This window comes from Nomascus leucogenys, chromosome X (genome assembly GCF_006542625.1).
Source record: "Nomascus leucogenys isolate Asia chromosome X, Asia_NLE_v1, whole genome shotgun sequence".
Lineage (NCBI taxonomy): Eukaryota > Metazoa > Chordata > Mammalia > Primates > Hylobatidae > Nomascus > Nomascus leucogenys.
In genome coordinates, this window is record NC_044406.1 from 62,792,439 (window position 1) to 62,817,567 (window position 25,129).

The window sequence follows — 25,129 nt, forward strand, 5'->3', positions numbered from 1 at the left end:
CAGTCAAATTGCTTTTGTTTATTAAGAGTTCCTATAAATAGCAAACATGGATTACCAATTTTCAAAAGAATTAAGACACAATAAAATGCACTTAAATCTAAAACTACACAGGATATAATTTATTTCTCACAGATGATTATGGAAAGGCACTCCAAGATCTTGCAGTAATTTTTTAAACTTATTTTTATTGCAATAGATTTATCTTCCAGATTAAACGTTTTATTTTGCATGCCATAAAAATCCTGAAAGAAAAACAAGTTATGAATTGTGAATTCTGTCTCCCTACACTAGTTCATAAAAAGGTTCCCAGTGTGTTAAAAATTGACATTGTTTCTGGGACATAAATGAGAAAACCTGGAGCTATGGACACTGCAAAAAGACAAAACTCAGAAACAAAATATTTAGTTTTTTTTTTTTTTTTGAGACGGAGTCTCCCTCTGTTGCCCAGGCTGGAGAGCAGTGGCACGATCTCTGCTCACTGCAAACTCCGCCTCCCAGGTTCAAGCAATTCTCTTGCCTTAGCCTCCTGAGTAGCTGGGATTACCACACCCGACTAATTTTTGTATTTTTAGTAGAGACGAGGTTTCACCATGTTGGTCAGGCTGGTCTCGAGCCCCTGACCTTGTGATCCGCCCGCCTCGGCCTCCCAAAGTGCTGGGATTACAGGTGTGAGCCACCTCGCCCAGCAATATTTAGATCTTAAATAAAGCAGCAGTTTGACATTATTTTGTACTACCACGTAGAGCTACGTACCTTTAAAGTCCATGGAAAGAAAATCATCATTGTCCATTTTTAAATCTCTGGCTCAAGCCTATGAAATAATAACATATTTTAATACTCTGTTTTATCCTCTAGTTTCTCAACAAATTTCTTTCCAGTGAAATGTTTCCTGTTACTTGTTATCCAAAGGGAGAAAAAAAGGCTGAGTAAAGTTAAAAGCCCATGTAAGGGCTTTTGTGAGGGGCAGGGCCAGGCTGCCAAGTTACATAAAAGGGACCTTTTCTTACCATAAGTCTGCCTGGCAACGGGGGAAATGGAGCTGAGTGGTACCCTGTTATTGGTCTGGCTGGGTCTCGCTGCTTCTTCCTAATTGGCTCAAAATCCGCTTCTGCTACCAACCGCACATTCAAAGCATCCAATCACTCACCGTCCTTTTTCCCGCTCTGTGAGAAAGCTAGCACCTTCAGTATCCTGCCCCCAATGGTCATCAACAGTCCTGCTTCAACGTAATTTAGGTCCTTCAGCATCTAAATGACAATAACTACTATCTCCAGTTTTCAGTGGCCCACCACCACTCGCATCTAAACGACAATAACTACTATCTCCGGTTTTCAGTGGCCCACCACCACTCCCCATACTCCTCCATCTTCATCAAAAAACATTACATTGCCCCCAACGGTCATCAACAGTCTCGCTTCAACGTAATTTAGGTCCTTTAGCATCTAAACTACAGTAACTACTATCTCTGGTTTTCACTGGCCCACCACCGCTCCCCATACTCCTCCATTCTCGTCAAAAAACATTACGTTTGCCCATCTTCGTTCGCCTTGAGAGCGACGAGGAGTTCTGTAGTACAAAGTCACTGCCTTAGGGCCATTCTAAAAAGTTTTGGCCTAATGGGTATAATATATCCTTGCTAGTTATAAACTACCAAACTAACTTGTGCTTGAAGCCTATTCTACCCCTTCCTGCCCACTAAATCACTCACCTCAGCCGCAGCCACCAACGCCGCCCTGCTGTCTCCGCAACCTCCGTCCACAGCGCACGAGGACGTTCAGAAAACTCCGCCCCCTAGCGAAGTTAGCGATGTCACGCTAGGCCACTAAAGCCACTCCCACTTGGCCTTTACGCTGCGTCACGGAGCCTAAGCCTTGCGACCCAGTCTAGACCTTAGATCCTGGGGATGCAGTTCAGAGAGTCAGTCACTTGGTGAGTTCAGGGTGAGAATCACTGAGAGTAAGCAAATATGATGTAATACTGAAAGCATACGACAATGAATTGAGGGAAAAGTGCAGATGGCCAGGATTACCGAAAGGAGAGCAGGACCTCACACACACACAAAAAAGAACAGAAAAAGAAATAAAGCAAGTAGACATTGTTGATCACTGGTTATGCAAGAGTAGCAAAGGTCAGAAATAGCAGAAATATTAGAAGCTGAGGAGACTAGTAGATGCCAGCCTGATCAACAAGCCAGACTGCACCTGAACAAAAAAAAAAAAAAAAAAAAAAAATAATCCAGGCGTGGTGGCGGCCGCCTGAAGTTCCAGCTACTTGAAAGGCTGAGGTGGAAGGATCATTTGAGCCTGAGAGTTTAGGTCTAATAAGCCATGATCCCACCACTGCAGTCCAGCCTGGGAGACAGCGAGATCATGTCTCTTAAAAATAAAAAATAAGTCGGGGGCAGTGGCTCACGCCTGTAATCCCAACACTTTGGGAGGCTGAGGCAGGCAGATCACCTGAGATCGGGTGTTCCAGACCACCCTGACCAACATGGAGAAACCCTGTCTCTACTAAAAATACAAAATTAGCTGGGCGTAGTGGTGCATGCCTATAATCCCAGCTACTTGGGAGGCTGAGGCAGGAGAATCGCTTGAACCCCGGAGGCAGAGGTTGTGGTGAGTCAAGACATTGCACTCCAGCCTGGGCAACAAGAGCAAAACTCCGTCTCAAAAAATAAATAAATAAATATATAAATAGGCCGAGCACGGTGGCTCACGCCTGTAATCCCAGCACTTTGGGAGGCAGAGGCGGGCAGATCACCTGAGGTCGGGAGTTGGAGACCGGCCTGACCGACATGGCAAAACCCCGTCTCTACTGAAAAAAAATACAAAATTAGCTGGATGTGGTGGCACATGCCTGTAACCAGCTACTTGGGAGGCTGAGGCAGGAGAATCGCTTGAACCCAGGAGGCAGAGGTTGCGGTGGGCCGAGATCGCGCCATTGCACTCCAGCCTGGGCAACAAGAGCGAAACTCCGTCTCAAAAAATAAATAAATAAACAGGCCCAGCGCGGGGGCTCACGCCTGTAATCCCAGTACTTTGGGAGGCCGACGCGGGCGGATCACCTGAGGTCGGGAGTTGGAGACCGGCCTGACCAACATGGAGAAACCCCGTCTCTACTAAAAAATTACAAAATTAGCCAGGCGTGGTGACACATGCCTGTAACCTGCTACTCGGGAGGCTGAGGCAGGAGAATCGCTTGAACCTGGGAGGCGGAGGTTAGGGTGAGCCAAGATGGCACCATTGCACTTCAGGCTGGGCAACAAGAGGGAAACTCTGTCTCAAAAAAAAATGAAAATAAAATAAATAAAAATAAAAAAAACCTTTTAGTTCCAAGACGTTTCTGTTGCCCTGCCTTTGTCCAGTCATTAGGAAACTAGGAGACTCCCCTGCAGTCTCACAGCAAGCACGCATGTCCCACCCATCTCCAAACCAAATGGCTTGAGGGGTGGAATATGTAAGTAAAAATTTGATTCCAGCTAAATCTAAGCATGATGCTAATCTCCACTCAGAGATAACAGTGTGAAAACATGATGCCTCCAGATTTGTAGACAAACACAAAATCAAAATATTAATAAGCCTCCCACTTCTTCCTATATACCCCTCTTTTAAGCCTTGTGCACCTCAGGCCAGATATGGAGCTGGCTAACAGGATAAAGAAGAGAGATTGTGGCTCCAGTTTCTGGGAACATTAACAGAGTTCCCTCCTGATCCTGAAAGTCTCAGTATCAGTCATTAGATCTCGTGGACAAGATGAAGTTTCTAAACGTAATTTATTTTCCCTCTTCAAAATTGTATCTAGATTACATAGTACAATGAAGAAAAATGGGAAAACAGAAAGTACTGCTATTAATTCCTCTTCTTTTGCATCCTGCAATTTGGTGTGTCTTTATTTCATAACTCTCGATTGCCATATTAGGGAAAGAATTCTGGTGAAAAGGAGCAGTGGAGTATGCCACAGTTGACTGACTCTCCATGCACCATATACTGCGTGGCCTTGAGCCGGCTTTAAGAATCTTAGCATCTAAATTGGGCATGGTGATTCACACCTGTAATCCCAACACTTTGGGAAGCTGAGGCAGAAGGAATCCTTGAGCCCAGGAGTTCAAGACCAGCCTGGGCAACACAGTGAGACCTTGTCTCTATACAAAAAAAGATAATAATAATAATTAAAATTTAAAAAGAGGCTTAGTGCAGTAGCTCACGCCTGTAATCCCAGCACCTTGGGAGGCCAGGGTGGGAGGATCACTTCAGCCCAGGAGTTTGAGACCAGCCTGGGCAAAACGATGAGACCACATGTCTAATTTTTTTTTTTTTTGAGATGGAGTCTCACTCTGTTGCCCAGGCTGGAGTGCAATGGTGTGATCTCAGCTCACTGCAACCTCTGCCTCCCGGGTTCAAGAGATTATCCTACCTCAGCCTCCTAAGTAGCTGGGATTACAGGCACCCACCACAAAGCCCAGCTAATTATGGTATTTTTAGTAGAGATGGGGTTTCACCATGTCAGTCAGGCTGGTTTCGAACTCCTGACCTCAGGTGATCCATCTGCCTCAGCCTCCCTAAGTGCTGGGATTACAGGTGTGAGCCACCGTGCCCAGCCTCTATTTAAAAAAATACATATATATTAAAAGAATCTTAGCACCTCAATTTCCTCATATGTACAATGGGAATAAAAGTAATTCTAGGCTTCTGGTTCAATAGAATAACGCACATAAAGCATCTAGAACAATGGGTGGCTGGCATATAGTAGTAGTCACTTAACAAATGTTAGTTCCCATTATCATATCCCATTTCCTGGTTGACAAACCTCCTACTTCCATCATCCCACCTAAGCCCCTGGTTCCACCATAGCTTCTTTGTTCATGGATGAACAGATGAACACGCAAGGAGATGATTAGAACTCAGCTCTCAAGACTACAAGCAGCCCTTTCACATGCATATTAGAGTTCTTAATGATTAATAATGTCTGTAGTAGAGTGGATATTATACTATTCAGGATTATATAAGGCATATAGGAATCACATGATTCTATTGATGAATACCAGTTGTAAATATGACTCCAAAGTTAGGGCTACTGAGCTGACACCAGTGCACTGAAAGGGCCAGTGAATAAAGGAAAATATACGGAAAGGGTGAAAACCCTGATAATGCATGAATATCTTCAATTTTTTTTGTTTGTTTTTTATCCAGATGGCCTTCCTAGATATTAAAAGTAAATGAAAATTAAAAGAAACAGAAGGAAAAAGTAAAAGAGAAAGAGAGAAAAGGAGAGCAGATAAAAGAAGCAGGTACATATTGAGGTGGATATGCAAGAGTGAGCAGTAAAATGCCATTAAGTAGCACTCAACATGCTGTGGGTTATCTTCCTTTACCCTCCTAACATAAGCTATAAGTTTTCTGTCCTACCCTTTAACAAAATGTTACAGAAATGATGAAATACGTGGTACATAAGATGGTTGAACAGCTTGGACTCTAATGAGAGCCTATTAAAACTCTCATCAATAGAGTGGATTAAAAGACAGTAAGCAACCAAGAACACAAATTAGTTAATAAAGTAGCATTATGCCCTGTTAAAAGAAGAGAAAGACTTCCAGAATAAACACGCAATTACAGTCAGGAAAATTCTAAAAACAAAATCATTAATGGAGGGAGGAAGAGGAGCTTGTTCTTCCAGATATTAAAACTACTGCAAATAAAATTGTGTGGTAATAGTGCAGACAGATAAATGAACAGAATAGAGTCCAGAAACAGACCCAAATATATATAGAAATTATTGAAATCAGTGGGGCAAAGAATTATTCAAGAAAAAGTGTTGAAATGACTGGAGAGCCATTTGTTAAAAAAAAAAAACTAGATCCTTACCTCTCATTTCATATACCAAAATAAATTCTACATTAATCAAAAATTAAATCCAATCATAAAATTTCTATTAAAAATAGGTGTGAATACCTTATAGTTTTATTAATATACTAAGATGTAGTAATTTATTTTTTTAAATTTTACCTAGTTGGCAAGATCTAAATATGATCTGGAAACCCAAATCAAAAAGGGAAAACAGTAAGTTTTACTACATAAAAAATAACTCTTCTGAGTGGCACTATAAGCAAGGTTGAAAGACAAACCACAGACTAAAAAAAGATTTTTCAACATATGTAACAGATAAAGACTTAACATCTCTAACATAAAAAGAGCTCTTCAAATTAAAAAGAAAAAGACAAATACTCTAGTAAATAAAAGCTCATAGGACATGATCAGACAAATTACACAGGAAGAATACAACCAACAAACACATACAAAGATATTTGGTTGGGCGAGAAGGCGCATGCCTGTAATCCCAGCACTTTGGCAGGCCAAGGCGGGAGGATTGCTTGAGTCCAGGAGCTTGAGACCAGCCTGGGGAATGTTGTGAGACTTCGTCTCTACACAAAATTAGCCAGGCCTGGTGATGCACACTTGTAGTCCCAGCTACTCTGGAGGTTGAGGTGAGAGGATTGCTTGAGCCCAGGAGGTGGAGGTTGCAGTGAGCAGAGATCCCACCATTGCACTCCAGCCTTGGCGACAGAGTGACCCCTGGCTCAAATATTAATTAATTAAAAATTTTAAAAAATAAAATTAAAAAGATACTCAACCTCACTAGTAATCATAGAAATTCAGATTAAAGCAAGGTAAATTTTTCATCTATCTGGCAAAGGTTAAAAAGATTAAGAAAACCTTAAATTTGGCAAAATATACAAAACAGGCACTCTTGGGCACTGTTGGTAGGAATACAAATTAAATTAATGCAACTTTCTGGAAGAAAGGCAGTTTGGCAATATATATCAAAATCTTAAATGTGTGTACCCTGTCACCCAACAATTACCCTTTTAGGATTTTTCCAAAAGAAGCAATTGGAAAAATTTGCAAAGACAGATTAACGGAAACATTCACTGAACCATGTAAACCACATAAATGTTCACCAGCAGACTACTGGTGAAGTTATACAACTATGTTAGTTGTGTATAGAACATATATTATGGTTTGGAATACATATACAACCTTTAAAAACTGTTGTGATGGGCCGGGCACAGTGGCTCATGCCTGTAATCCCAGCACTTTCGGAGGCCGAGGCAGGTGGATCACCTGGGGTCAGGAGCTCCAGACCAGCCTGACCAACATGGTGAAACCCTGTGTCTACTAAAAATAAAAAAATTAGCTGGGCATGGTGGTGGGTCCCTGTATTCCCAGCTACAAGGGAGGCTAAGGCAGGAGAATCGCTTGAACCCGGGAGGTGGAGGTTGCAGGGAGCCAAGATCGTGACATGCACTCCAGCCTGGGCGACAAAGAGAGACTCCATCCCAAAAAAAAAAAAAAAAGAAAAGAAAAAGAAAAAGTAAAACTGTTGTGATGGTTCAAATCTGGGTACCCCCTCAAAAAAAAAAAAAAAAGAATGGTTGCAAAACAACCGGGCTTAATGCCTCACATCTATCACCCCAGCACTTTGGGAGACCAAGATAAGAGGACCACTTGAGACCAGTCAACACTTTTTAATTCAGTGTTGACTAGCCTGGACAACAGTTTATAACAATTTCATAGTTATAAAACTAGGGAAATGTCTACATTCTACTGTTGAGATTTTAGAAGAAAAATGTTTTCAGAAAAGGTATGTATTTATGTAAAATCGAATGCATATTTAAACAAAAATGTCTGGAAGAGTATTTACCAAAATGTCAACAATGTTTATCTCTGAGTGGTGAGATTTGGGAGAATTTTACTTTATTTATATTTTTCGGTTTTTTGTTTTGTTTTGTTTTGTTTTGTTTTTTTGCAAAGTCTTGCTCTGTTGCCCAGGTTGGAGTGCAATGGCACGATCTCGGCTCACTGCAACCTCTGCCTCCCAGGTTCAAGCGATTTTCCTGCCTCAGCTCCCCGAGTAGCTGGGACTACAGGCGCACGCCACTATGCCCAGCTAACTTTTTTTTTTTTATTTTTAGTAGAGGCGGGATTTCACCATGTTGGCCAGGATGGTCTCAATCTCTCGACCTTGTGATCTGCCTGTCTCGGCCTTCCAAAGTGCTGGGATTACAGGCTTGAGCCACTGCGCCCAGCTGATTTTTGCTTTGTTTTGTTTTGTTTTGTTTTGTTTTTGAGACAAGGTCTCACTCTATTGCCCAGGCTGGAGTGCAGTGGCACAATCTCAGCTCACTGCAACCTCCACCTCTCTGGTTCAAGTGATTCTCCTGCCTCAGCCTCCCAAGTAGCTAGGACTACAGGCATGCGCCATCACACCCAGCTCATTTTTGTATTTTTGGTAGAGACGGAGTTTCACCATGTTGGCCAGGCTGGTCTTGAACTCCTGACCTCAGGGGATCCGCCAACCTTGGCCTCCCAAAGTGCTGGGATTACAGACATGAGCTACAGCACCCAGCTCCATTTTTCAGTGTTTTTAAATTTTCTACAATAAACACATATTAGGGAGAAAAAGAGACACTATTTTCATTTTTTAAAATCCACAGGAAAATGAAGGAGTTCTTGTCTGATGGGCATGCATTTTCTCAATAAAGTGTGAGGCAAAGTCAACAGCAGAGAGTAGGAGGGAGAGATCTGAAGAATGTGAATAAGGTAAGAATGAGTGGTTATAGAGTTGGAGAATTAAGAGTAAAGGGGGATTTTTAGCTATGTTAAAGACCTAGTTGATTAAGCTTGATTATCATTAACCTGCCCATTGTGTGATTGCCTCCACCAATCCTGAACTATACAGGTTAAAGTATAAAGAAGATGAATGTGTGGATTCCTCCAGGAGGCGGGTGGAGGGGAACTATGGAGTATTGTGTAGGCAGTTGAAGGTATTTGCAAGAGTCATAATAATAAATTCAGGAATTTAAGTGAAAAAGGGAGCAAGCAAAGTTTGGAGAAGGCCCGGTGCAGTGGCTCATGCCTATAATCCCAGTACTTTGGGAGGCCGAGGTGGGAGGATCACTTGAGCCCAGGAGTTCCAGACCAGCCTAGGCAACAGGCTCGTCTCATAAAAAGAAATTAGCCGGACATGGTGGCCAGTGCCTGTAGTCCCAACTACTTGGAAGGCTGAGGTGGAAGCATCACTTGAGCCCAGCAGGTCGAGGCTGCAGTGAGCTGTGATCATGCCACTGCACTCCAGCCTGGGTGACAGAGTGAGATCATGTCTCAAAAAAAAAAAAAAAAAAAAAAAAAACAAGGATTGGAGGAGTGATGAAAAGAGAGAAAGTGTGTGTGATAGGAGGGGCAGTGAATTGGAAGCTTCACGAGGCCAAAGAATTGTAGTGGAGTTACTTGAGCCAGTGAGCTAGAAAAGCTTGGGAAGTTTTAGAAAGAAAACTTAATGTGGGGTTTTTTGGCTTATTTTTAATTGAAAAATAATAATTGTATATATTTATAGGCTATAATGTGATGTTTCAATACATGTATATGTTGTGGAATGATCAAATCAGGGTAATTAGCATATCTGTCACCTCAAATATTTATCATTTCTTCACAGTAAGAACATTTAAAATCCTCTTTTAGCTATTTTGAAACATACATTAGTTGCTTGTTTGTTTGTTTGTTTGAGACAGGGTCTCACTCTATTGCCTAGGCTGGAGTGCAGTGGCACAATTACAGCTCACTGCAGCCTCCACCTCCCAGGCTCGGGTGATCCTCCTGCCTCAGGCTCCCAAGTAGCTGTGATCACAGATGTGCACCACCACACCTGACTAATTTTTTTTTTCTAGAGACAGGGTCTTACTATGTTGCCCAGGTGGTCTCAAACTCCTGGGCTCAAACGATTCTCCCCACTTCACCTCCCAAAGTGCTGGAATTACAGGCATGAGCCACTGCACCTGGCCCATAATACATTATAATTGATGACAGTCATCTTGCTGTGCAATAGAACACCATAACTTATTCCTGCTATCTAGGTATAACTTTGTACCCGTTGGGCAATATCTCCCCTTTTACCATCTACCTCCCCACTCCCTCCAGCCTCTGGTAACCACCATTCTACCCTCTACTTCTATGAGTTTGTCTTTTTTAGATTCCACATATAGGTGAAATAATATGGTATTTGTCTTTCTGTGCCTGGTTTATTTCACCTCACTTAACATAATATCATCTAGGTTCATCCATGCTGTCACAAATGACAGAATTTTCTCAAACTCTTGACCTCAATGATCCACCCATCTCGGTCTCCCAAAGTGCTGGAATTACAGATGTGCATCACTGCACCCAGCCACAAATGACAGAATTTTATTTATATATATATATTTTTTTTTTTTTTGAGGTGGAGTCTCACTCTGTTGCCCAGGCTGGAGTGCAGTGGCGCAGTCTCAGCTCACTGCAACCTCTGCCTTCCAGGTTCAAGCGATTCTCCTGCCTCAGCCTCCCAAGTAGCTGGGATTACAGGTGCCTGCCACCACGCCCGGCTAATTTTTTGTATTTTTAGTAGAGACAGGGTTTCACCATGTTGGTCAAGCGGTCTTGAACTCCTGACCTCATGATCTGCCCACCACGGCCTCCCAAAGTGCTGGGATTACAGGCATGAGCCACCGCGCCTGGCCGTATACCACATTTTTTAATCCATTCATCCCTTGAAGGATACATAGGCTGTTTCCACATTTTGGCTGTTGTGAATAATGCTGCAGTGAACAAGGGAGTGCAAACATCTCTTCCGCATACCAATTTCAATTCCTTTGGGAATATCCCCAGTTGTGGAATTACTGGATTATATGGTAATTCTATTCTTAGTTTTTTGAGGAACTTTCATACTGTTTTCCAAAATAGCCATACTAATTTACAATACCACCAACAGTTTATAAGGGTTCCCTTTTCTCTACTTCCTCGCCAGTATTTATCTTTCACCTTTTTAATAATAGACAATCTAACAGGAGTGACGTAAAATATCTCCCTGTGGTTTTAATTTGCATTTCTCTGATGATTAGAGATGTCGAATTGCTTCTTGGCCTTTTGGCTAAGATCATGGGTAGAGATGTTGAGCACTTTTTCATTGGCCAGTGGTATTTATTGACCATGTGTATGTTATCTCTTTTGTTTGTTTTGTTTTGGTTTGGTTTGGTTTTTTGTTGTTGTTGTTGTTGTGTTGTTGTTTGAGGCAGGGTCTCTCTCTGTCACCCAGGCTGGAGTGCAGTGGCACAATCATAGCTCACTGTAGCCTCGGCCTCCTGGGCTCAAGCAATCTTCCCACCTCAGCCTCCCAAGTAACTGGGACCACAGGCATGTGCCACCATGCCCAGCTAATTTTTTTTTCTTTTTTTTTCTTTTTTGGTGGAGAGAGTCTCTCTATGTTGCTCAGGCTGGTCTGGGCTGAAGACATCCTCTGGCCTCGCACTCCCAACCTGCTGGGATTACAGATGTGGGCCATCACACTCAGCCTGTATGACTTCTTTTGAGAAATATGCTTTGCCCATTTTTAATAGGGTTGTTTGCTTTCTTATTATTAAGCAGTTGGAGCTCCTTGTATATTTTGGATATTAGCCCCTTATCCAATGTATAATTTGCAAATATTTTTTCCAGTTCATGGGTTGTCTCCACTCTAGTGCAGTTTTTTTAGTTTGAGGCAATCCCATTTGCTTTTTTTTTTTTTTTTTTTTGAGACGGAGTCTGCTCTGTCGCCCAGACTGGAGTGCGGTGGTGCGATCTCGGCTCACTACAGCCTCCACCTCCCAGGTTCAAGCGATTCTCCTGCCTCAGCCTCATGAGAAGCTGGGATTACAGGCATGCCCCACCACGCCAGGCTAATTTTTTTGTGTATTTTTAATAGAGACGGGGCTTCACCATGTTGGTCAGGCTGGTCTCGAACTCCTGAGCTCTTGATCTGCCAGCCTCAGCCTCCCAAAGTTCTGGGATTACAAGTGTGAGCCACCGAGCCTGGCCCCCATTTGCTTTTGTTGTCTGTGCTTTTGAAGTCATATCAAAAAAATCTCTGCCCAGACTAATGTCATGGAACTTTTCCTCTGTTTTCTTCTGGTAGTTTTAATTTCTTTTCTTTTATTTTCCTTTCTTTTCTTTTCTTTTCTTTCCTTTTCTTTTCTTCTCTTTTCTTTTTTTTTTAAGACAGAGTCTTGCTCTGTCACCCAGACCAGAGTGCAGCAGCGCAATCTTGGCTCACTGCAACCTCTGCATCCTGGGTTCAAGTGATTCTCACGCCTCAGCCTCTCAAGTAGCTGGGATTAGAGGTGTGCGCCACCATGCCTGGCTAATTTTTGTATTTTTAGTAGCAATGGGGTTTCATCATGTTGGCCAGGCTGGTCTCAAACTCCTGACCTCAGGTAATCTGTCTGCCTCAGCCTCCCAAGGTGCTGAAATTACAGGCATGAGCCACTGGGCCCAGACAAATTTTATAATTTTAAGCCTTATATTTAAGTCTTTAATCCATTTTGAGTTGATTCTTATATAATGGATAAGGGTCCATTTTTACTCTTCTGTATGTAGATATCCAGTTTTCTCAACTCAATTTATTAAAGGGACTGCCCTTTCCCCTTTGTGTGTTCTTGGTACCTGTTGAAAATTAATTCACCATAGATTTGTGGGTTTATTTCCGGGCTCTCTATCCAAGCTCCACTGGTCGATGTGTCTGCTTTTATCCTAATATAATGCTGCTTGATTACTGCTATAGTTTGGATGCCTTTCTCTTCCAAATCCCTTTTTTTTTTTTTTTTTTTGAGACAAAGTCTTGTTCTGTCGCCCAGGCTGGGGTGCAATGGTGCGATCTCAGCTTACTGCAACCTCTGTCTCCTGGGTTCAAGTGATTTTCTTGCCTCAGCCTCCTGAGTAGCTGGAATTACAGATGTGCATCACCACACCCAGCTAATTTTGTATTTTTAGTAGAGACGGGGTTTCACCATGTTGGCCAGGCTGGTCTTGAACTTCTGACCTCAGGTGATCCTCTTGCCTCGGCCTCCCAAAATGCTGGGATTACAGGTTTGAGCCACCACGCTCAGCCTCTCCTCCAAATCTAATGTTGAAATTTGATCCCCGGTGTTGGAGATGGGGCCTAATGGGAGGTGTCTGGGTAATGAGGGCAGATCTCTCATGAATAGATTATCGCCCTCCTTCAGGGATGTGGGGGAAATGAGTTCTTTATTACTTCCCAGGATAGCTGGTTGCTAAAAACAACTTAGCACCTCCCTTCACTCCTCTTGCTTCCTTTCACCATGTGATCTCTGCATGTGTATGCTCCCCTTCCGCCAAGAGTGGAAGCAGTCCGAGGTTCCTACCAGATGCCAAATCTTGAACTTTTCCAAGCAAGATAATTACTATAGCTTTGTAATATATTTTGAAATGCAGTAGAGTGATGCCTCCAGCTTTGTTCTTTTTGGTAAAAAGATTACTTTGGCTACTCAGGATCTTTTGTGAAGAATTTAATGTTTGAATTAGTAATTTCAGAGGCCTGTGTTCTTGCAAGATCTAGGCTATGAGTACATAACAAGGTAGCAGAGGTGGAAGGAATTATATGATCAAATCACAGAACCACTGCCTCCTTCACCTATCTTAACACTCATCCAAACACTTACTGCCATTCAGTTGCAGGCCCTCGAATTAATGGTCCTCAAGAGTCTCACTGGAAGGCCGGGTGCGGTAGCTCACACCTGTAATCCCAGCATTTTGGGAGGCTGAGGCAGGCAAATCACTTGAGGTCAGGAGTTCGAGACCAGCCTGGCCAACATGGCAAAACCCCCATCTCTATTAAAAATACAAAAATTAGCCTGGCAAGGTGGCACACACCTGTAATCCCAGCTACTCAGGAGGCTGAGGCAGGAGAATCACTTGAGCCTGGAAGGCGGAGGTTGCAGTGAGCTGAGATTGCACCACTGCACTCCAGCCTGGGTGACAGATCGAGACTCCAGCTAAAAAAAAAGAGTCTCACTGGAACCTACCTTTCTGCCTTATTTTTCCACTTCATCCCTTCAAAATCCTAGGCTCCGGGCAAGTTGAATTATAAGCTTTCCCATCTTTTTGCCTTTGTACACAAGATTCCATCCTCCTGGCTGCTGTCACTCCAATTCACTAAATTACACATTTTACCTATTCTTTAAGCTTTAGCTTAAAAGCCTTGACCTCTGTGAAGACTTCCCAGAACTCCTTGCAAGAACTCCGTCACGTGAATTCTCATGGTACTTCATGCATACCTCTCTTAGGGCATTTATTATTTCCTATTTTGTGTCTTCGTACTTATTTGATTCAATGTGATCTCTGTCTTCTTGTGGAGATTAAGATTAGACCATGCCTAAAGCAATTTTCAATTCCATCTTCAAGCATGGTGCCCAACTGTATGAATGTTTCCAAAGTGTGGTGTGTGTGATTATTTTACACAGCCAAACATTTTTTAATAGTGAAATATTTCTTTAAATGTATATTAGAAAAATGTTAAATACTTTTTTTTGCTTATGATCATGGTAAAATATTTTCCTTTTAAAATAAGTACGTTTAAGCTTTAAAATATGGTTTTTTTTAATACTCAGTACAGGAATTACACAGGTAGAGAAAAATTCATGAAGGTTATACTCAGATATCTGAAACACTGCACTGAATGTAAACTGACTAGAGAACCAAATCACAGAACCACTTCCTCCTTCACATGAGAGTTATTTAAACAGCAGTACCAGGATGTATTAGTGCTCCCTATTGACAATCTTCTTTAAGTATATAAATGCAAGAATCACCCACCTTAAAAAAAAAAAAATCTCTCCTTCAATTCCCTCCAGCTACTGCCTGAAATGCTAACCTATAGCCCCTTGTGTCCACTTCCTCACCTTCTATTCACTCAACCCACTGCAACACAGCTTCCACCCCCAGCATCTGACATTTGAAATGAGCAACTATCTCCTAACCGACAAAAACCAGTGAACCCTGTTCTGTCTTTATCTTATTTAACATGGCTCTCTAGGCAGCAATTGGCATTGTGGACTTGGGGCATTGCCTCTTCATTGTTCTTGAAAAGTTCTTTCCTCCGTAGACTTCCACACACTCTCCTGTCTTTTCAGCCATCCCTTCTTCAACTCCTTTATTGAATCCCCCTCCTTTGTCTATCCCTTAAATATTAGAGTTCCCCTAATCTTTTACCATTATGATCATTATAAAAGGAATGAAAATAGTAAGGTTTGTACACAGTAAAAAAAAAAAAAAGAAAGAAAAAAAGGAAAAAGTACAGAAAAGAAACCGGAGGTTAACAGTTTCTTATATATTTTTCCAGAAAAAAAATATGACGTATAAGTACTTTCTCTTTTGTTCTTTCACAAATATTCTGCACCTTGCGGCTTGAGTTTTGTTTTCATTTTTACTTAACAGAGTATCTTGAAGATCTTTTGTATCACCTATTGGCACATGCAATTCTCTTATTCTCTTAATGGCTGCTTAAGTATTCCCCAAATTAATGTATTATAACTAATTTAACTAGTTTCTTGCTGATGCACATTAGGTAGCTTCCAAGTTTTATGCTATTATTAGCAATGCCACAGTAAACACCCTTATACACATGTAAATTTTTAAAATGTTTATACATATGTAAATTTTAAAAATTCCTATAATTTTTTAAATTCCTATAAAAGTAAACATCCTTCCCAGCTACTGGAGAGGCTGAGGTGGGAAGATCTCTTGGATCTCAGGGGTTCCAGGCTGCACTGAGCTGTGATTGCACCACTGCACTCCAGCCTGGGTAACAGAATGAGACCCGGTCACAAAAAAAAAAAAGAAAAAGAAAAGTAAACATCCTTGTACGTATGTAAATTTTCCTATACATGTGTAAATTTTAAAATTCAGGTGGTGGGGTGGAATTGTCAGATGAAAAGGAACTTTTTTTAATTCTTATCATCAAATTGCCCTCCACAAAAGTTACAAGAATGTATAACACCATCATGCATGAGACTGCCTGTTTACCCTCACTTTTGCCTCAGTTTCTTTATTGCCTCACTTTTGCCTAGTCATCTAAATTTGTTTGTCAGTCTGTAAGGTAAGAACTAACACCTCATGTTTGTTTTCATTCGTACTTCTTTAATAGTGAAGTTGAGCATCCCTCTTCTATTTGTTGGTGTTTTATATTCTTTTCTGAAAACTATTTACGTCCTTTGCTAATTTTTCTATGAGGTTGTTCATTTCTTTCCTATTGATCTGTAAGAGCTGTTTGTGTATAAAGGAAATTATACAATTTGTGCTGCAAAATATTTTTCTTCTTTTGATTTAGTTTATTTTGCCCGAAGGTCATCTTTGGCCCCACACAGATTCTATCACATTATATTTGTCCTCTGAGTTGTTGACTCCTAAATCTGTAACTTTAGCCCAGACCTCTATCCTAGCTCCAAATTTCAACTGTAGGACTGTATATCTTCACCTATATATGAAGGTAAAAGCACATGTATGTTTATAAACTCATAACACCTGGAACTGAATTATTTTCCAAATATTCTTTTCCTCTTATGCTCCCTTATATTAGTTAATGGTTTGATCATTCACCTAGAAACTTTACCCAGATGTCACTCACTTCTATTTTACCCCCTGCATTCAACAGATCAAAACTCTGAAATATTTTGCCCAAATGACTGCAGCCAGTTACTACTAGCAATGTTGCATAGTGGTTAGAGTATAAGCTGCAGAGTCAAACAAAACTGGGCTTCTTTCCTGGCTCTGACCTTTCTACATTATGTGACCTAAAGCATATTTATCACCTAAAGCCTGTTTCCTCATCTGCAAAAAATAACTACCTTAACATCTATTTCATAGGGTTATTGAAAAGACTTAATGAGATTGTATGCAGAGTAATGGAATATAATAAATGCTCAATAAATGGTAGCTATTATCTTCCTTCTCTAGCTTGTCCCACTCACTTCCAAGCCATCTTCCTTGCTGGTGCCAGACTCACACTCACAAATCCAACCAACCCCCTGCTTAGAGTTGTCCGGTGACTCCCCACCTTTATTTTATTAATTTTTTTTGGAGCAGAGTCTCACTCTGTCACCCAGGCAGAAGTACAGTGGCACTATCACAGCTCACTACAGACTCAACTTCCCAGGCTCAAGGAATCCCTCCCACCTCAGCCTCCCAAAGTGTTGGGATTACAGGCGTGAGCCACCGCACCTGGCCTTCCCACCTCTTTTTCTCTGCACACACACTTACAACATCTAAATTCCTTAGTATGCAAGGCCATGTATACAGCCTTTTATCTTTTACCACAGCTGCATATATGCTACCCTCCAGCTACATTAAACTGTATGCCACACCCCAAACACAATTTGAATCTGTTTTTTCATACTTCCATGGTTTCTTGCACACCGTACACTGACAGCCAAGCCCTTCCCTCAGTCCACTTCTTAAGCATCTACTGCAGACTCAGGTCAAGCATGTCCTTCTTTGTGCTTCCACAGCACTCTGCACTGCCCTGCTTGTGTCCTCCACAAGATCGTGAGTTCCTTGAGGGTGGGGATTATGTTTTATTCACATTTGTATGCCCAGCACCCACCATAGGACCTAACGTTTTATAGGAACTTCACCTATGTTTGTTGAATAAATGGATGAATGAATAGTTCTCGGTCTGAGCAGAGCTCTGACCTCTATTTTCCTACTACTTCTGCAGCAATCGGTATCCATATATTAATATATGTGGTCCCTTACCAAACCCCCTGACTATCCACCCCTCCTCCCAGCAGTGCCAAACACCCCAGCCAAAATTTCTGATGCTCAGGCAGTCACAGGAGTGTGGGTCTGGTCCAACTAGAAGAGGTGGAACAGAAGCCAATAGTTTCAGTGTGGGCCCTAAACAATGTCAGTGTTGCTATCAGAGTCCACCCCAAATCCCAGAGACAAGTGTTGCTGTCTACTTATCCAGAACCTAACCTTAAGTGTAATGAGGGGAAAACATATCTCAAGACCATTCCTTTAAGTGTGACTGGACTGGATGGCTACACCACCCTCCTCAAACCCTGATTCAACAAGAAGCACCTACAGGCACAGCAGATGCTTTTGTGGTAACTGGAGAAAACACAAAGGACACTTCTCTGAGGCTCTTCACTCTTAAAAGTCAGGCTCTACATCTTTAGCAAGCAAAAAACAGGGCACAGTTTATTTTTCTACTTTCTTTTAATATCATTTTTTAAAGTTGGTAAGCAGTTAGACATCATTTAGAAGCAGACGGGTTAAAATAGACAAGAAATAGCAAAGACACATCCTTCACATCATACAGAACTGTATTAGTATCCACCACCACCATCACAGGGGAGGGCTAGCTGTCACTGGGGTCAGGAGTACTCTCCATTATTGTGCAGGGGACCAGACAGCATTTAGGTGTGACGATGTCAAACTGAGTGGACATAGAGAGTGCCGGGATCAAGGTCTACAGTTTTGGCTCTAGACTTGCGTGAGGTTTGGTTACTCTTAATCTCTTCCAGGCTGTGCTGGATCCCATAGCCGAAGTAGATAGCAAAGCCTAGTGGGGAAAGGCAGCTGTGAGGTGGGGGTGTAAAGGCTTCATAGGTCTCCTACTTGAGACCAAGAGGGAAAGGAGCTGGGCTAGGACACCAAAGAAGCCTACTCTTCCCAAGTGGATACCTACCAATCAGCATCCAGACCCCAAATCGGGCCCAGGTGCCAGCTGTCATCTGCATCATAAGGTAAACATTCACAAAGATGCTCATTAGTGGGAGGAGAGGCAAAGCAGGCACCTGAAAACAAAGTAAAATCTTCTTTGTACATACCACAGGGTGACCTAGAAAGAGATCCCTATCCTATGCAGGCCAGAAAAGGGCGAGTCCAACTCTTACTTGTCCTCTGCATTTCAGTAGCTGCTCATTTAGCATACCTCATGAGACTCCAAGAATATGCAGTTTGGGTAAATGGAACTGGAAAGGAACTAAAGAGGGTCAGAGAAGAAGTCTTTGGCCTAGGTACCTCTTATACCTTCCCTTTCATGTTCAATTAAAGAATATCTATGAACTTTATTAGACCTCAAGATATCTGGAGCCTTTTCTCCCAAGATGGGCTGGCAAGGAAAAAAGAAAGAGTTCATTTACCTTAAAGTGAAGGGGAGTGGAGCTCTGTGGCTGTCTCCAGATGACCACAGTGATCCCAGTAATGAGCAGCCAGAGCAGCACAACCACTGCAGTCCACACCAGGTCTCCAGAAAGCAATGGAACTGACCACTGGGCCAGCACCAGGCAAAGAGCAGTCAGCAGGACAGCTTCATAGGTCGAGTTGAGAGACATCAAAACCAACTCTTAAGACCAACATGCTAAGACATTAGAAACCCCATTCCAAGGAGAGTCGCTCTCTCTCTAGTTCTTCCTCAGCCACCAAATGCCACACACTTCCACCCAATCACGCTGACCTCAGAGCCACCCCAGAAAAATTCCACTGCTCACCAAGCAATGAGGAACAAACATAGACAACTTGGCCAGAGAGTGGAGTGGGGATGGAGTTGAGTGGGAAAAATAGTCCCCGTAGGGTCAACTTCTCTGATTCAGTAGTTATTGCCTCCTCCTGCAACTCCATTTCTTCCCCAGTCTTTGTCTCCTGATCAGGCTGATACCTGAGGCAAAAGTAAGATGGCAGTATTAAGAACAACCTTTACTCACTTTATCATCTTCTCCCAGGCAGCTTAACCTTCCTCATCACCGTTAAGGGAAGTTCTTTTTGGCAGGGTGAGATACCCAGATTCCTCAAAGAAAGTTGGAATAATGAAGGCGGAGGAGGAAAGAGGAGCAGATCTCCATCATTCCTCATCCAAGAATAAAAATCCAAATCACAGTAGGCAGAGGAAGAGAGTCTCACCTGAGGATAAGAACACAAATCGACACCAGGGAGTAAGCAAGCAGGGTCCCAATTGACATGAGGTCCACAAGATCAGTGAGTTTGAAGAGGAATGCCATGAATGCTAAAATTAATAGGCAGGAAACAAGAAATGAGAGAAGGGAGTGACAAAGTTAAAGAAGTTGGCGAAACAACTAAGGGAAGGGGAAAGAGGGTCTGTTACCTGCAATAATGCCAGAGACCACGGTGGCTATGATTGGGGTGCGTGTGCCAGTGTGGATCCGAGCAAGTACATGGAACAGGAGGCCATCCTCTGCCATCGCGTAGATCACCCGAGGCATGGGGAACATGGAGCCCAGGAGGCTGGAGAGGAGAATGCCCAGGGTGGCATGAGTTGACTGGGCTCTCTCTTCCCAAGCCTGTATGTTTAAGGAGTCTCCACTTTCCCCTCACAGCCCTTTTAAGGGGTACTCTCTGGTACTGAATGCTATAACCTGAGACTCTGACAGCAGAAGAAAACAAACATTTGATACTGACCTGGTAGAAAGAGCACAGAGAGAGCCAACAGCCACAACATAGCGGGCAGGAGCCCATCCAATGTAGAGAAACGCCTCAGGCAAAGGGCTCTCAGGCTGAAGCTGGTAGTAAGGCATCATGAGGGTGAGTGCAGAAGAGACACCAAAATACGCCAGAAAGCAGACAGACAAGGAGATCACAATGCCCATCGGGATGGAACGCTGGGGATTCTGGGCTTCTTCTCCTGTAGGAAGGGGCGCAAGGTTCTAAATCAGGGAAGCAGGCCCACTCCTCTACCACCCCCAGTCTGCATACAGCCTGGGCAGACACTGTGCCCAAGCCCCAAACAGAATGGAATGACCGTGTTACCAGTGGTAGCAATACAGTCGAAACCAACAAATGCATAGAAACAGGTCGCTGCTCCACGGAGAATTCCCTCGAAGCCGAAAGGCACAAATCCTCCAGAGCCTAGAGGACCCAAGCTAGAGTGGAAGAAGGGATGGAGAAGGTAAGGGTGTGTTCAGCCAACTCTGTATCTTTTCTCTAATGCCAAACCAGTTAGCTGGGTCTTCAGAGCCCAGCCTCCCATTTTTTCCCATCCCCATCCAGAATCCTTCAGCAGATCCCCTTCTTCCCCTTCATTTTCCCAGCTCTGCAGCTCCTAAGAGTGACCATCTCACCTATAGGTGTCATTGAGTTCAGCCATGGCCAATTCGTAGTCCTCTTCTGTGAGCTTCCAGTTGTGCAGGTCCCCCTTAATGAAGCCAGAGATCATGACGAACCCAAGAACCAAAAGGTTCACGCCTGTGAACACTTTGGTAACCAGGGCAGACTCACTAGCCCCGAGAGCCAACAATCCTGTGGGAGAAATGCATTCAGGACTCCCAGAAAGTCTTCAGTCCAAGCTTTGTTTCCCTGCCTCTAGGTTCCTTCCCAGCTTTTCTTCTTCCCCACCATTATCACCCCCCTTAAGCCTTTCTCAGGCCCATCCCCCATCCTTATCCCTGGCCCCAAGGACTAGCCCCTCCTGGCCCAACCCCCACCATTATACCCTGCTCTTTGCCTCACCAGTGAGCAGCAACACGAGGCCCAAAGCAAAGAAATCTGGATATTCTGCAAGGACATGGGGCACGTGCAGTGCAATGGACCCCTGCAGAGTCTTAGAGATGTGGTTCCCAATCAGGTTGTCAAAAGCAGAGCTCCAGGCCCGGGCCACACTGGCTGTACCTGGTGTAGCAGAGGGAGAAACATGTGGTCAAGTTCTTTTATTCCCAGACCCCAGGCTCACACAAGTCCCTGCCATTTTCACCTATTCTTACTTTTGTTTTGTTTTGAGACCATGTCTCACTCTGTCACCCAGGATGGAGTGCAGTGGCACAATCTCCTCTCCCTGCAACCTCTGCCTCCTGGGTTCAAGAGATTCTCCTGCCTCAACCTCCTGAGTAGTTGGGACTACAGGTGTAAGCCACCCCGCCCAGCTAACTTTTGTATTTTTAGTAGAGACAGGGTTTCACCAGGTTGGCCAGGCTGGTCTTGAACTCCTGACCTCAGGTGATCTGTCTGCCTCGGCTTCCCAAAGTGTTGTGATTATAGGCGTGAGCCACTGCACCTGGCCTATTCTTACTTTTTAAGAACCAAAACCATTCACTTAATTAAGGAAACCAGGATGGAGATGGGTAGAATGAGCAATTTCTCCACACCTTCAACCGCCTCCCCCAGACCCCCAACAAACCCACACATTTAGGGAGATTGAGGTCTTGTGAATAATATAAAGAATACTTTGGCTTCACCGTTCCACCCAGATTTCCTGACCCAAAACCCCTTTGCTGGCTGTGCAGTTCCCTCCCTCCCCCACCATATCTCACCAATGACATAGGAGAGGATGAGGTTCCAGCCAGTGGTGAAGGCCCAGAGTTCACCCACAGTGACATAGCTGTAGAGATATGCCGAACCAGAACGGGGAACCCGGGCACCAAACTCCGCATAGCACAGCCCAGCCAACACAGAAGACAGGGCAGCCACCAAAAAGCAGATCACAATGGATGGCCCTGCTTTATCTTTGGCCACCTCGCCAGCCAGGACATACACACCTGCACCCAATGTGCTGCCCACACCCAGGGCCACTAAATCCAGGGTGCTTAGGCATCTGGCAAGGCGAGTCTCAGCCATGCCTGACTCCAGTGTACGTCTGCGTACCAGCTTTTGACCAAATCTGCGAAATGCTTGCCACGGCATTCTAGCAGGAATTGAAGAGGATGATCTGGTGAAAAATAAGACAAAAGCCCCTCAGTAGGGCTCATTATCCCTAAACTCTGAAAGCGAATTACAAGACCCACTCCACCAAGCAAAGGAGCTATTGGGAAATGAGGACGGGGATATGGAAGGGACAAAGGCAAGTCACTTTACCTCTAACCTCAGTTTCTTCATATACAAGTAGGAATTACAATACCTTACAAGGTTTTTGGAAGGGCTAATTTCAGAAATGGCACATGAAAGCCCCCTGAAGTAGAGTGGCTGGCGCCTAGTAAGTGCTCAATCAATATTAGGTCTCTTACTCTTGCCAGAAACTGATAGGGTTTATCCTAATCTCAACCCAGGAATCCTGAAACCTAATGTGTCAGTTCCTTGGCCTGTGGCTATTTGGGAATTAAACAGAGCTCCACCCAGGGGCTTCTCCCGGGGCTTCAAACGGACACAGCCCCCAGAACCCCCAGAGGGAGAGGGGACCAACCTAGCTGCAGATTAAAAGTGAGCACCGACTCAATTCCATCCCTCCTCACCAAGCCCACACTGCTCAACTAGCGCAGCCGTCGCCCAGGGGAGTAAGCAAATGTTCCCCTACTTCCTCCCAAGCCCTGCTAGGCTGACCTGCAAGCATCAACAGCGAGGCGGGGCTTCGACATCTAAAGATTTGGAGATGCGCCCCCAGAGGGGCCCCAGGGCAGCCCGAGATTGCTCGCACTCTCCTCTCAGCAGAGAGGAAGGGTTCCACCTGATGCCCCCCGACTCAGGTCCCAGATTTTCCTGCCCCCATCTAGAAATGGTTTAGAGCTGGGGTGGAGACGGGAGCCCTAACTCCCGGGGCGGGGGTCTCGCCAGCAACAGGTCACGGCCCCGTTGATGCAACTGCATGCCATGGTTGCCAGAGAATCCTAGGTACGCCCGGACCCTCGCCGTACCCCCTCCGACACACGTGTGGGTCCCCAACGCTTACCAGAGAGCTGTTGCAAACCTAGGGAGCAGAGAGTCTTAGATTGGGCTCGGTGAGGCGGAGTTAAGCCGAGTTGGGTTGGAGCTGCCGAGTTCGGCCGCTCAGGCTTCAAAGCTGCGGCTTGGGGTCGTTGCGCGCCAAGCGCCCCTTATATACACCGGGAGGCGGAGCTGGTAACGTCATGGGATCCCACCCCCAATCCTCCTCCCTACACACAATACACACACACACACACACACACACAAAACACACACACTTCTTGGCTTTGCAAAAGGATTGCGTGGGGCCTGAGACTGCGTCCCATCCTCACTAGCAAGCCTGGCGTGCCGGGGAGCGAGAAAAGGGGGAGGGCAGTCTTTTCCCATTTGCCTCGCTGGTCGTCAGAACAGGACAATAAGAGGCATCCCGGCCAAAGAACCCATGGGATTTTCCACCTCTGTGCCCTGTTAGGACCAGTGATTCTGGGCAGGAATGGGGAAGGTAGGTGGGGTGTGATGGGTGGGGGGGAGTTGGGTGCGTGTGTGTGTGTGTGTGTGTGTGTGTGTGTGTGTGTGTGTCAGGAGTGAAGCGGAACACAGCAGGGGAGTCTCCACCTCACCCTCAGTCTTTCTTCCTTAGCTTTCTTGTCTACACATCTGACCCCGACCCTTCAGCTCTCACGCTCAGCTGTGGGTGTTTCTAATACAGGCAGCAAGAGAATGGAAGATGATTTCAAGCCACCTGTATACAGATAATTAATCCCGTCTAGATTGATTTATAGGCCCCAATCTCTCTATAATGTGTGTCTCCAGCTGCCTATAAATATTAAACTATTAAATGTGAAATTCTGACAATACTGACATCTTGGAGGAGGAAGCTTGTTTAGTTCCATTTTATTGATGTGTAAGCTGAGGCTCAGAGGCATGACTTGTCTGACACCACACCGTAATTATTGTTGACCACCTTTGATAAAACCTGGCCTGTTGGACTTCAATGCCTGCCTCGCGTAGGCACCATATCTTATTCAAATGCACAAGAAGAGGGATGTAGCCGCAAGGAAAAACAAACAGGGAGAGGCACCAGCAGCAGGGTAGGCCCATTTAGGCTAGGACATACTAGGAAACAGAAAAGGATCCGAAGAATCTAAGAATGATCACATTGGGTCAGATCCATAATCCATCTGACCCAATCAATTGTTACTCATAAGAAAGCACCAAAGGTTGTGAAAGTGTGGTCCCTGCTCCACCAAGACATCTTGGGGATTAAGGATGGACTCAAATATCCTTGCTTCTTTTAATGATCCATGATGAATATATTACCCATGAATCCAAAATCTAAATCCTTTTTGAAAGAATTGGTATTTTCAACTAGCTGCAGCTCCATTTGGCACTCATTAAGTATTTATTGCGCATTTATTGAGCACTATGTGTAGTAGCTAGTACAGCAATGAAGAGACTATGAAGGAAATACAAAATAAATTCCTTGCCCTCCTAGTCCTAATCTAGCTAGGGAAAGAAAACACACACTATACAACTGAAACCTTATTACACAGAGGTTAGGAGTGCTGTGTTTGGAACTGCACCTAGGTTAAACTCACAGCTCAGCCACTGTGGGTTACCTAACATCTCTGAGCCTCAGTTTCTGGACATAATATACATATTTCACAAGGTTGTTGTGATGCTTA

General features: G+C 44.0%; 2 protein-coding genes across 3 annotated transcripts in view; both read right to left on the minus strand.

Moving 5' to 3' along the window:
• Positions 1 to 1,772, minus strand: part of TEX11 (testis expressed 11) — a 404,765-nt gene extending 402,993 nt beyond the window's left edge. The window contains exons 1-2 of the mRNA XM_003272686.3: positions 1,709 to 1,772; positions 754 to 811 (exon numbers count right to left, since the gene is read on the minus strand). Coding sequence (XP_003272734.1) covers positions 754 to 790 — 37 coding nt within the window. The 5' untranslated portion in view covers positions 791 to 811; positions 1,709 to 1,772. The remainder of the gene's footprint in view (positions 1 to 753; positions 812 to 1,708) is intronic.
• A 16,283-nt stretch (positions 1,773 to 18,055) lies between these two features.
• On the minus strand, positions 18,056 to 23,618 carry SLC7A3 (solute carrier family 7 member 3). Of its 2 annotated transcripts, none has more exons than XM_030806743.1 (12): positions 23,470 to 23,589; positions 22,121 to 22,515; positions 21,324 to 21,482; positions 20,936 to 21,113; positions 20,625 to 20,737; positions 20,277 to 20,499; positions 19,963 to 20,102; positions 19,761 to 19,863; positions 19,352 to 19,518; positions 19,004 to 19,170; positions 18,547 to 18,655; positions 18,056 to 18,420 (listed from the first exon to the last, which is right to left on the minus strand). In XM_030806743.1, the coding sequence occupies exons 2-12, from the start codon at positions 22,488 to 22,490 to the stop codon at positions 18,290 to 18,292; spliced, it is 1,860 nt and encodes a 619-aa protein (XP_030662603.1). In that variant the 5' UTR covers positions 22,491 to 22,515; positions 23,470 to 23,589; the 3' UTR covers positions 18,056 to 18,289. The 2 variants fall into 2 exon arrangements, with proteins under 2 accessions (XP_030662603.1, XP_030662604.1); XM_030806744.1 differs by having other exon boundaries at positions 18,058 to 18,420; positions 22,121 to 22,491; positions 23,470 to 23,618.
• Between the last annotated feature and the right edge of the window lie 1,511 nt (positions 23,619 to 25,129).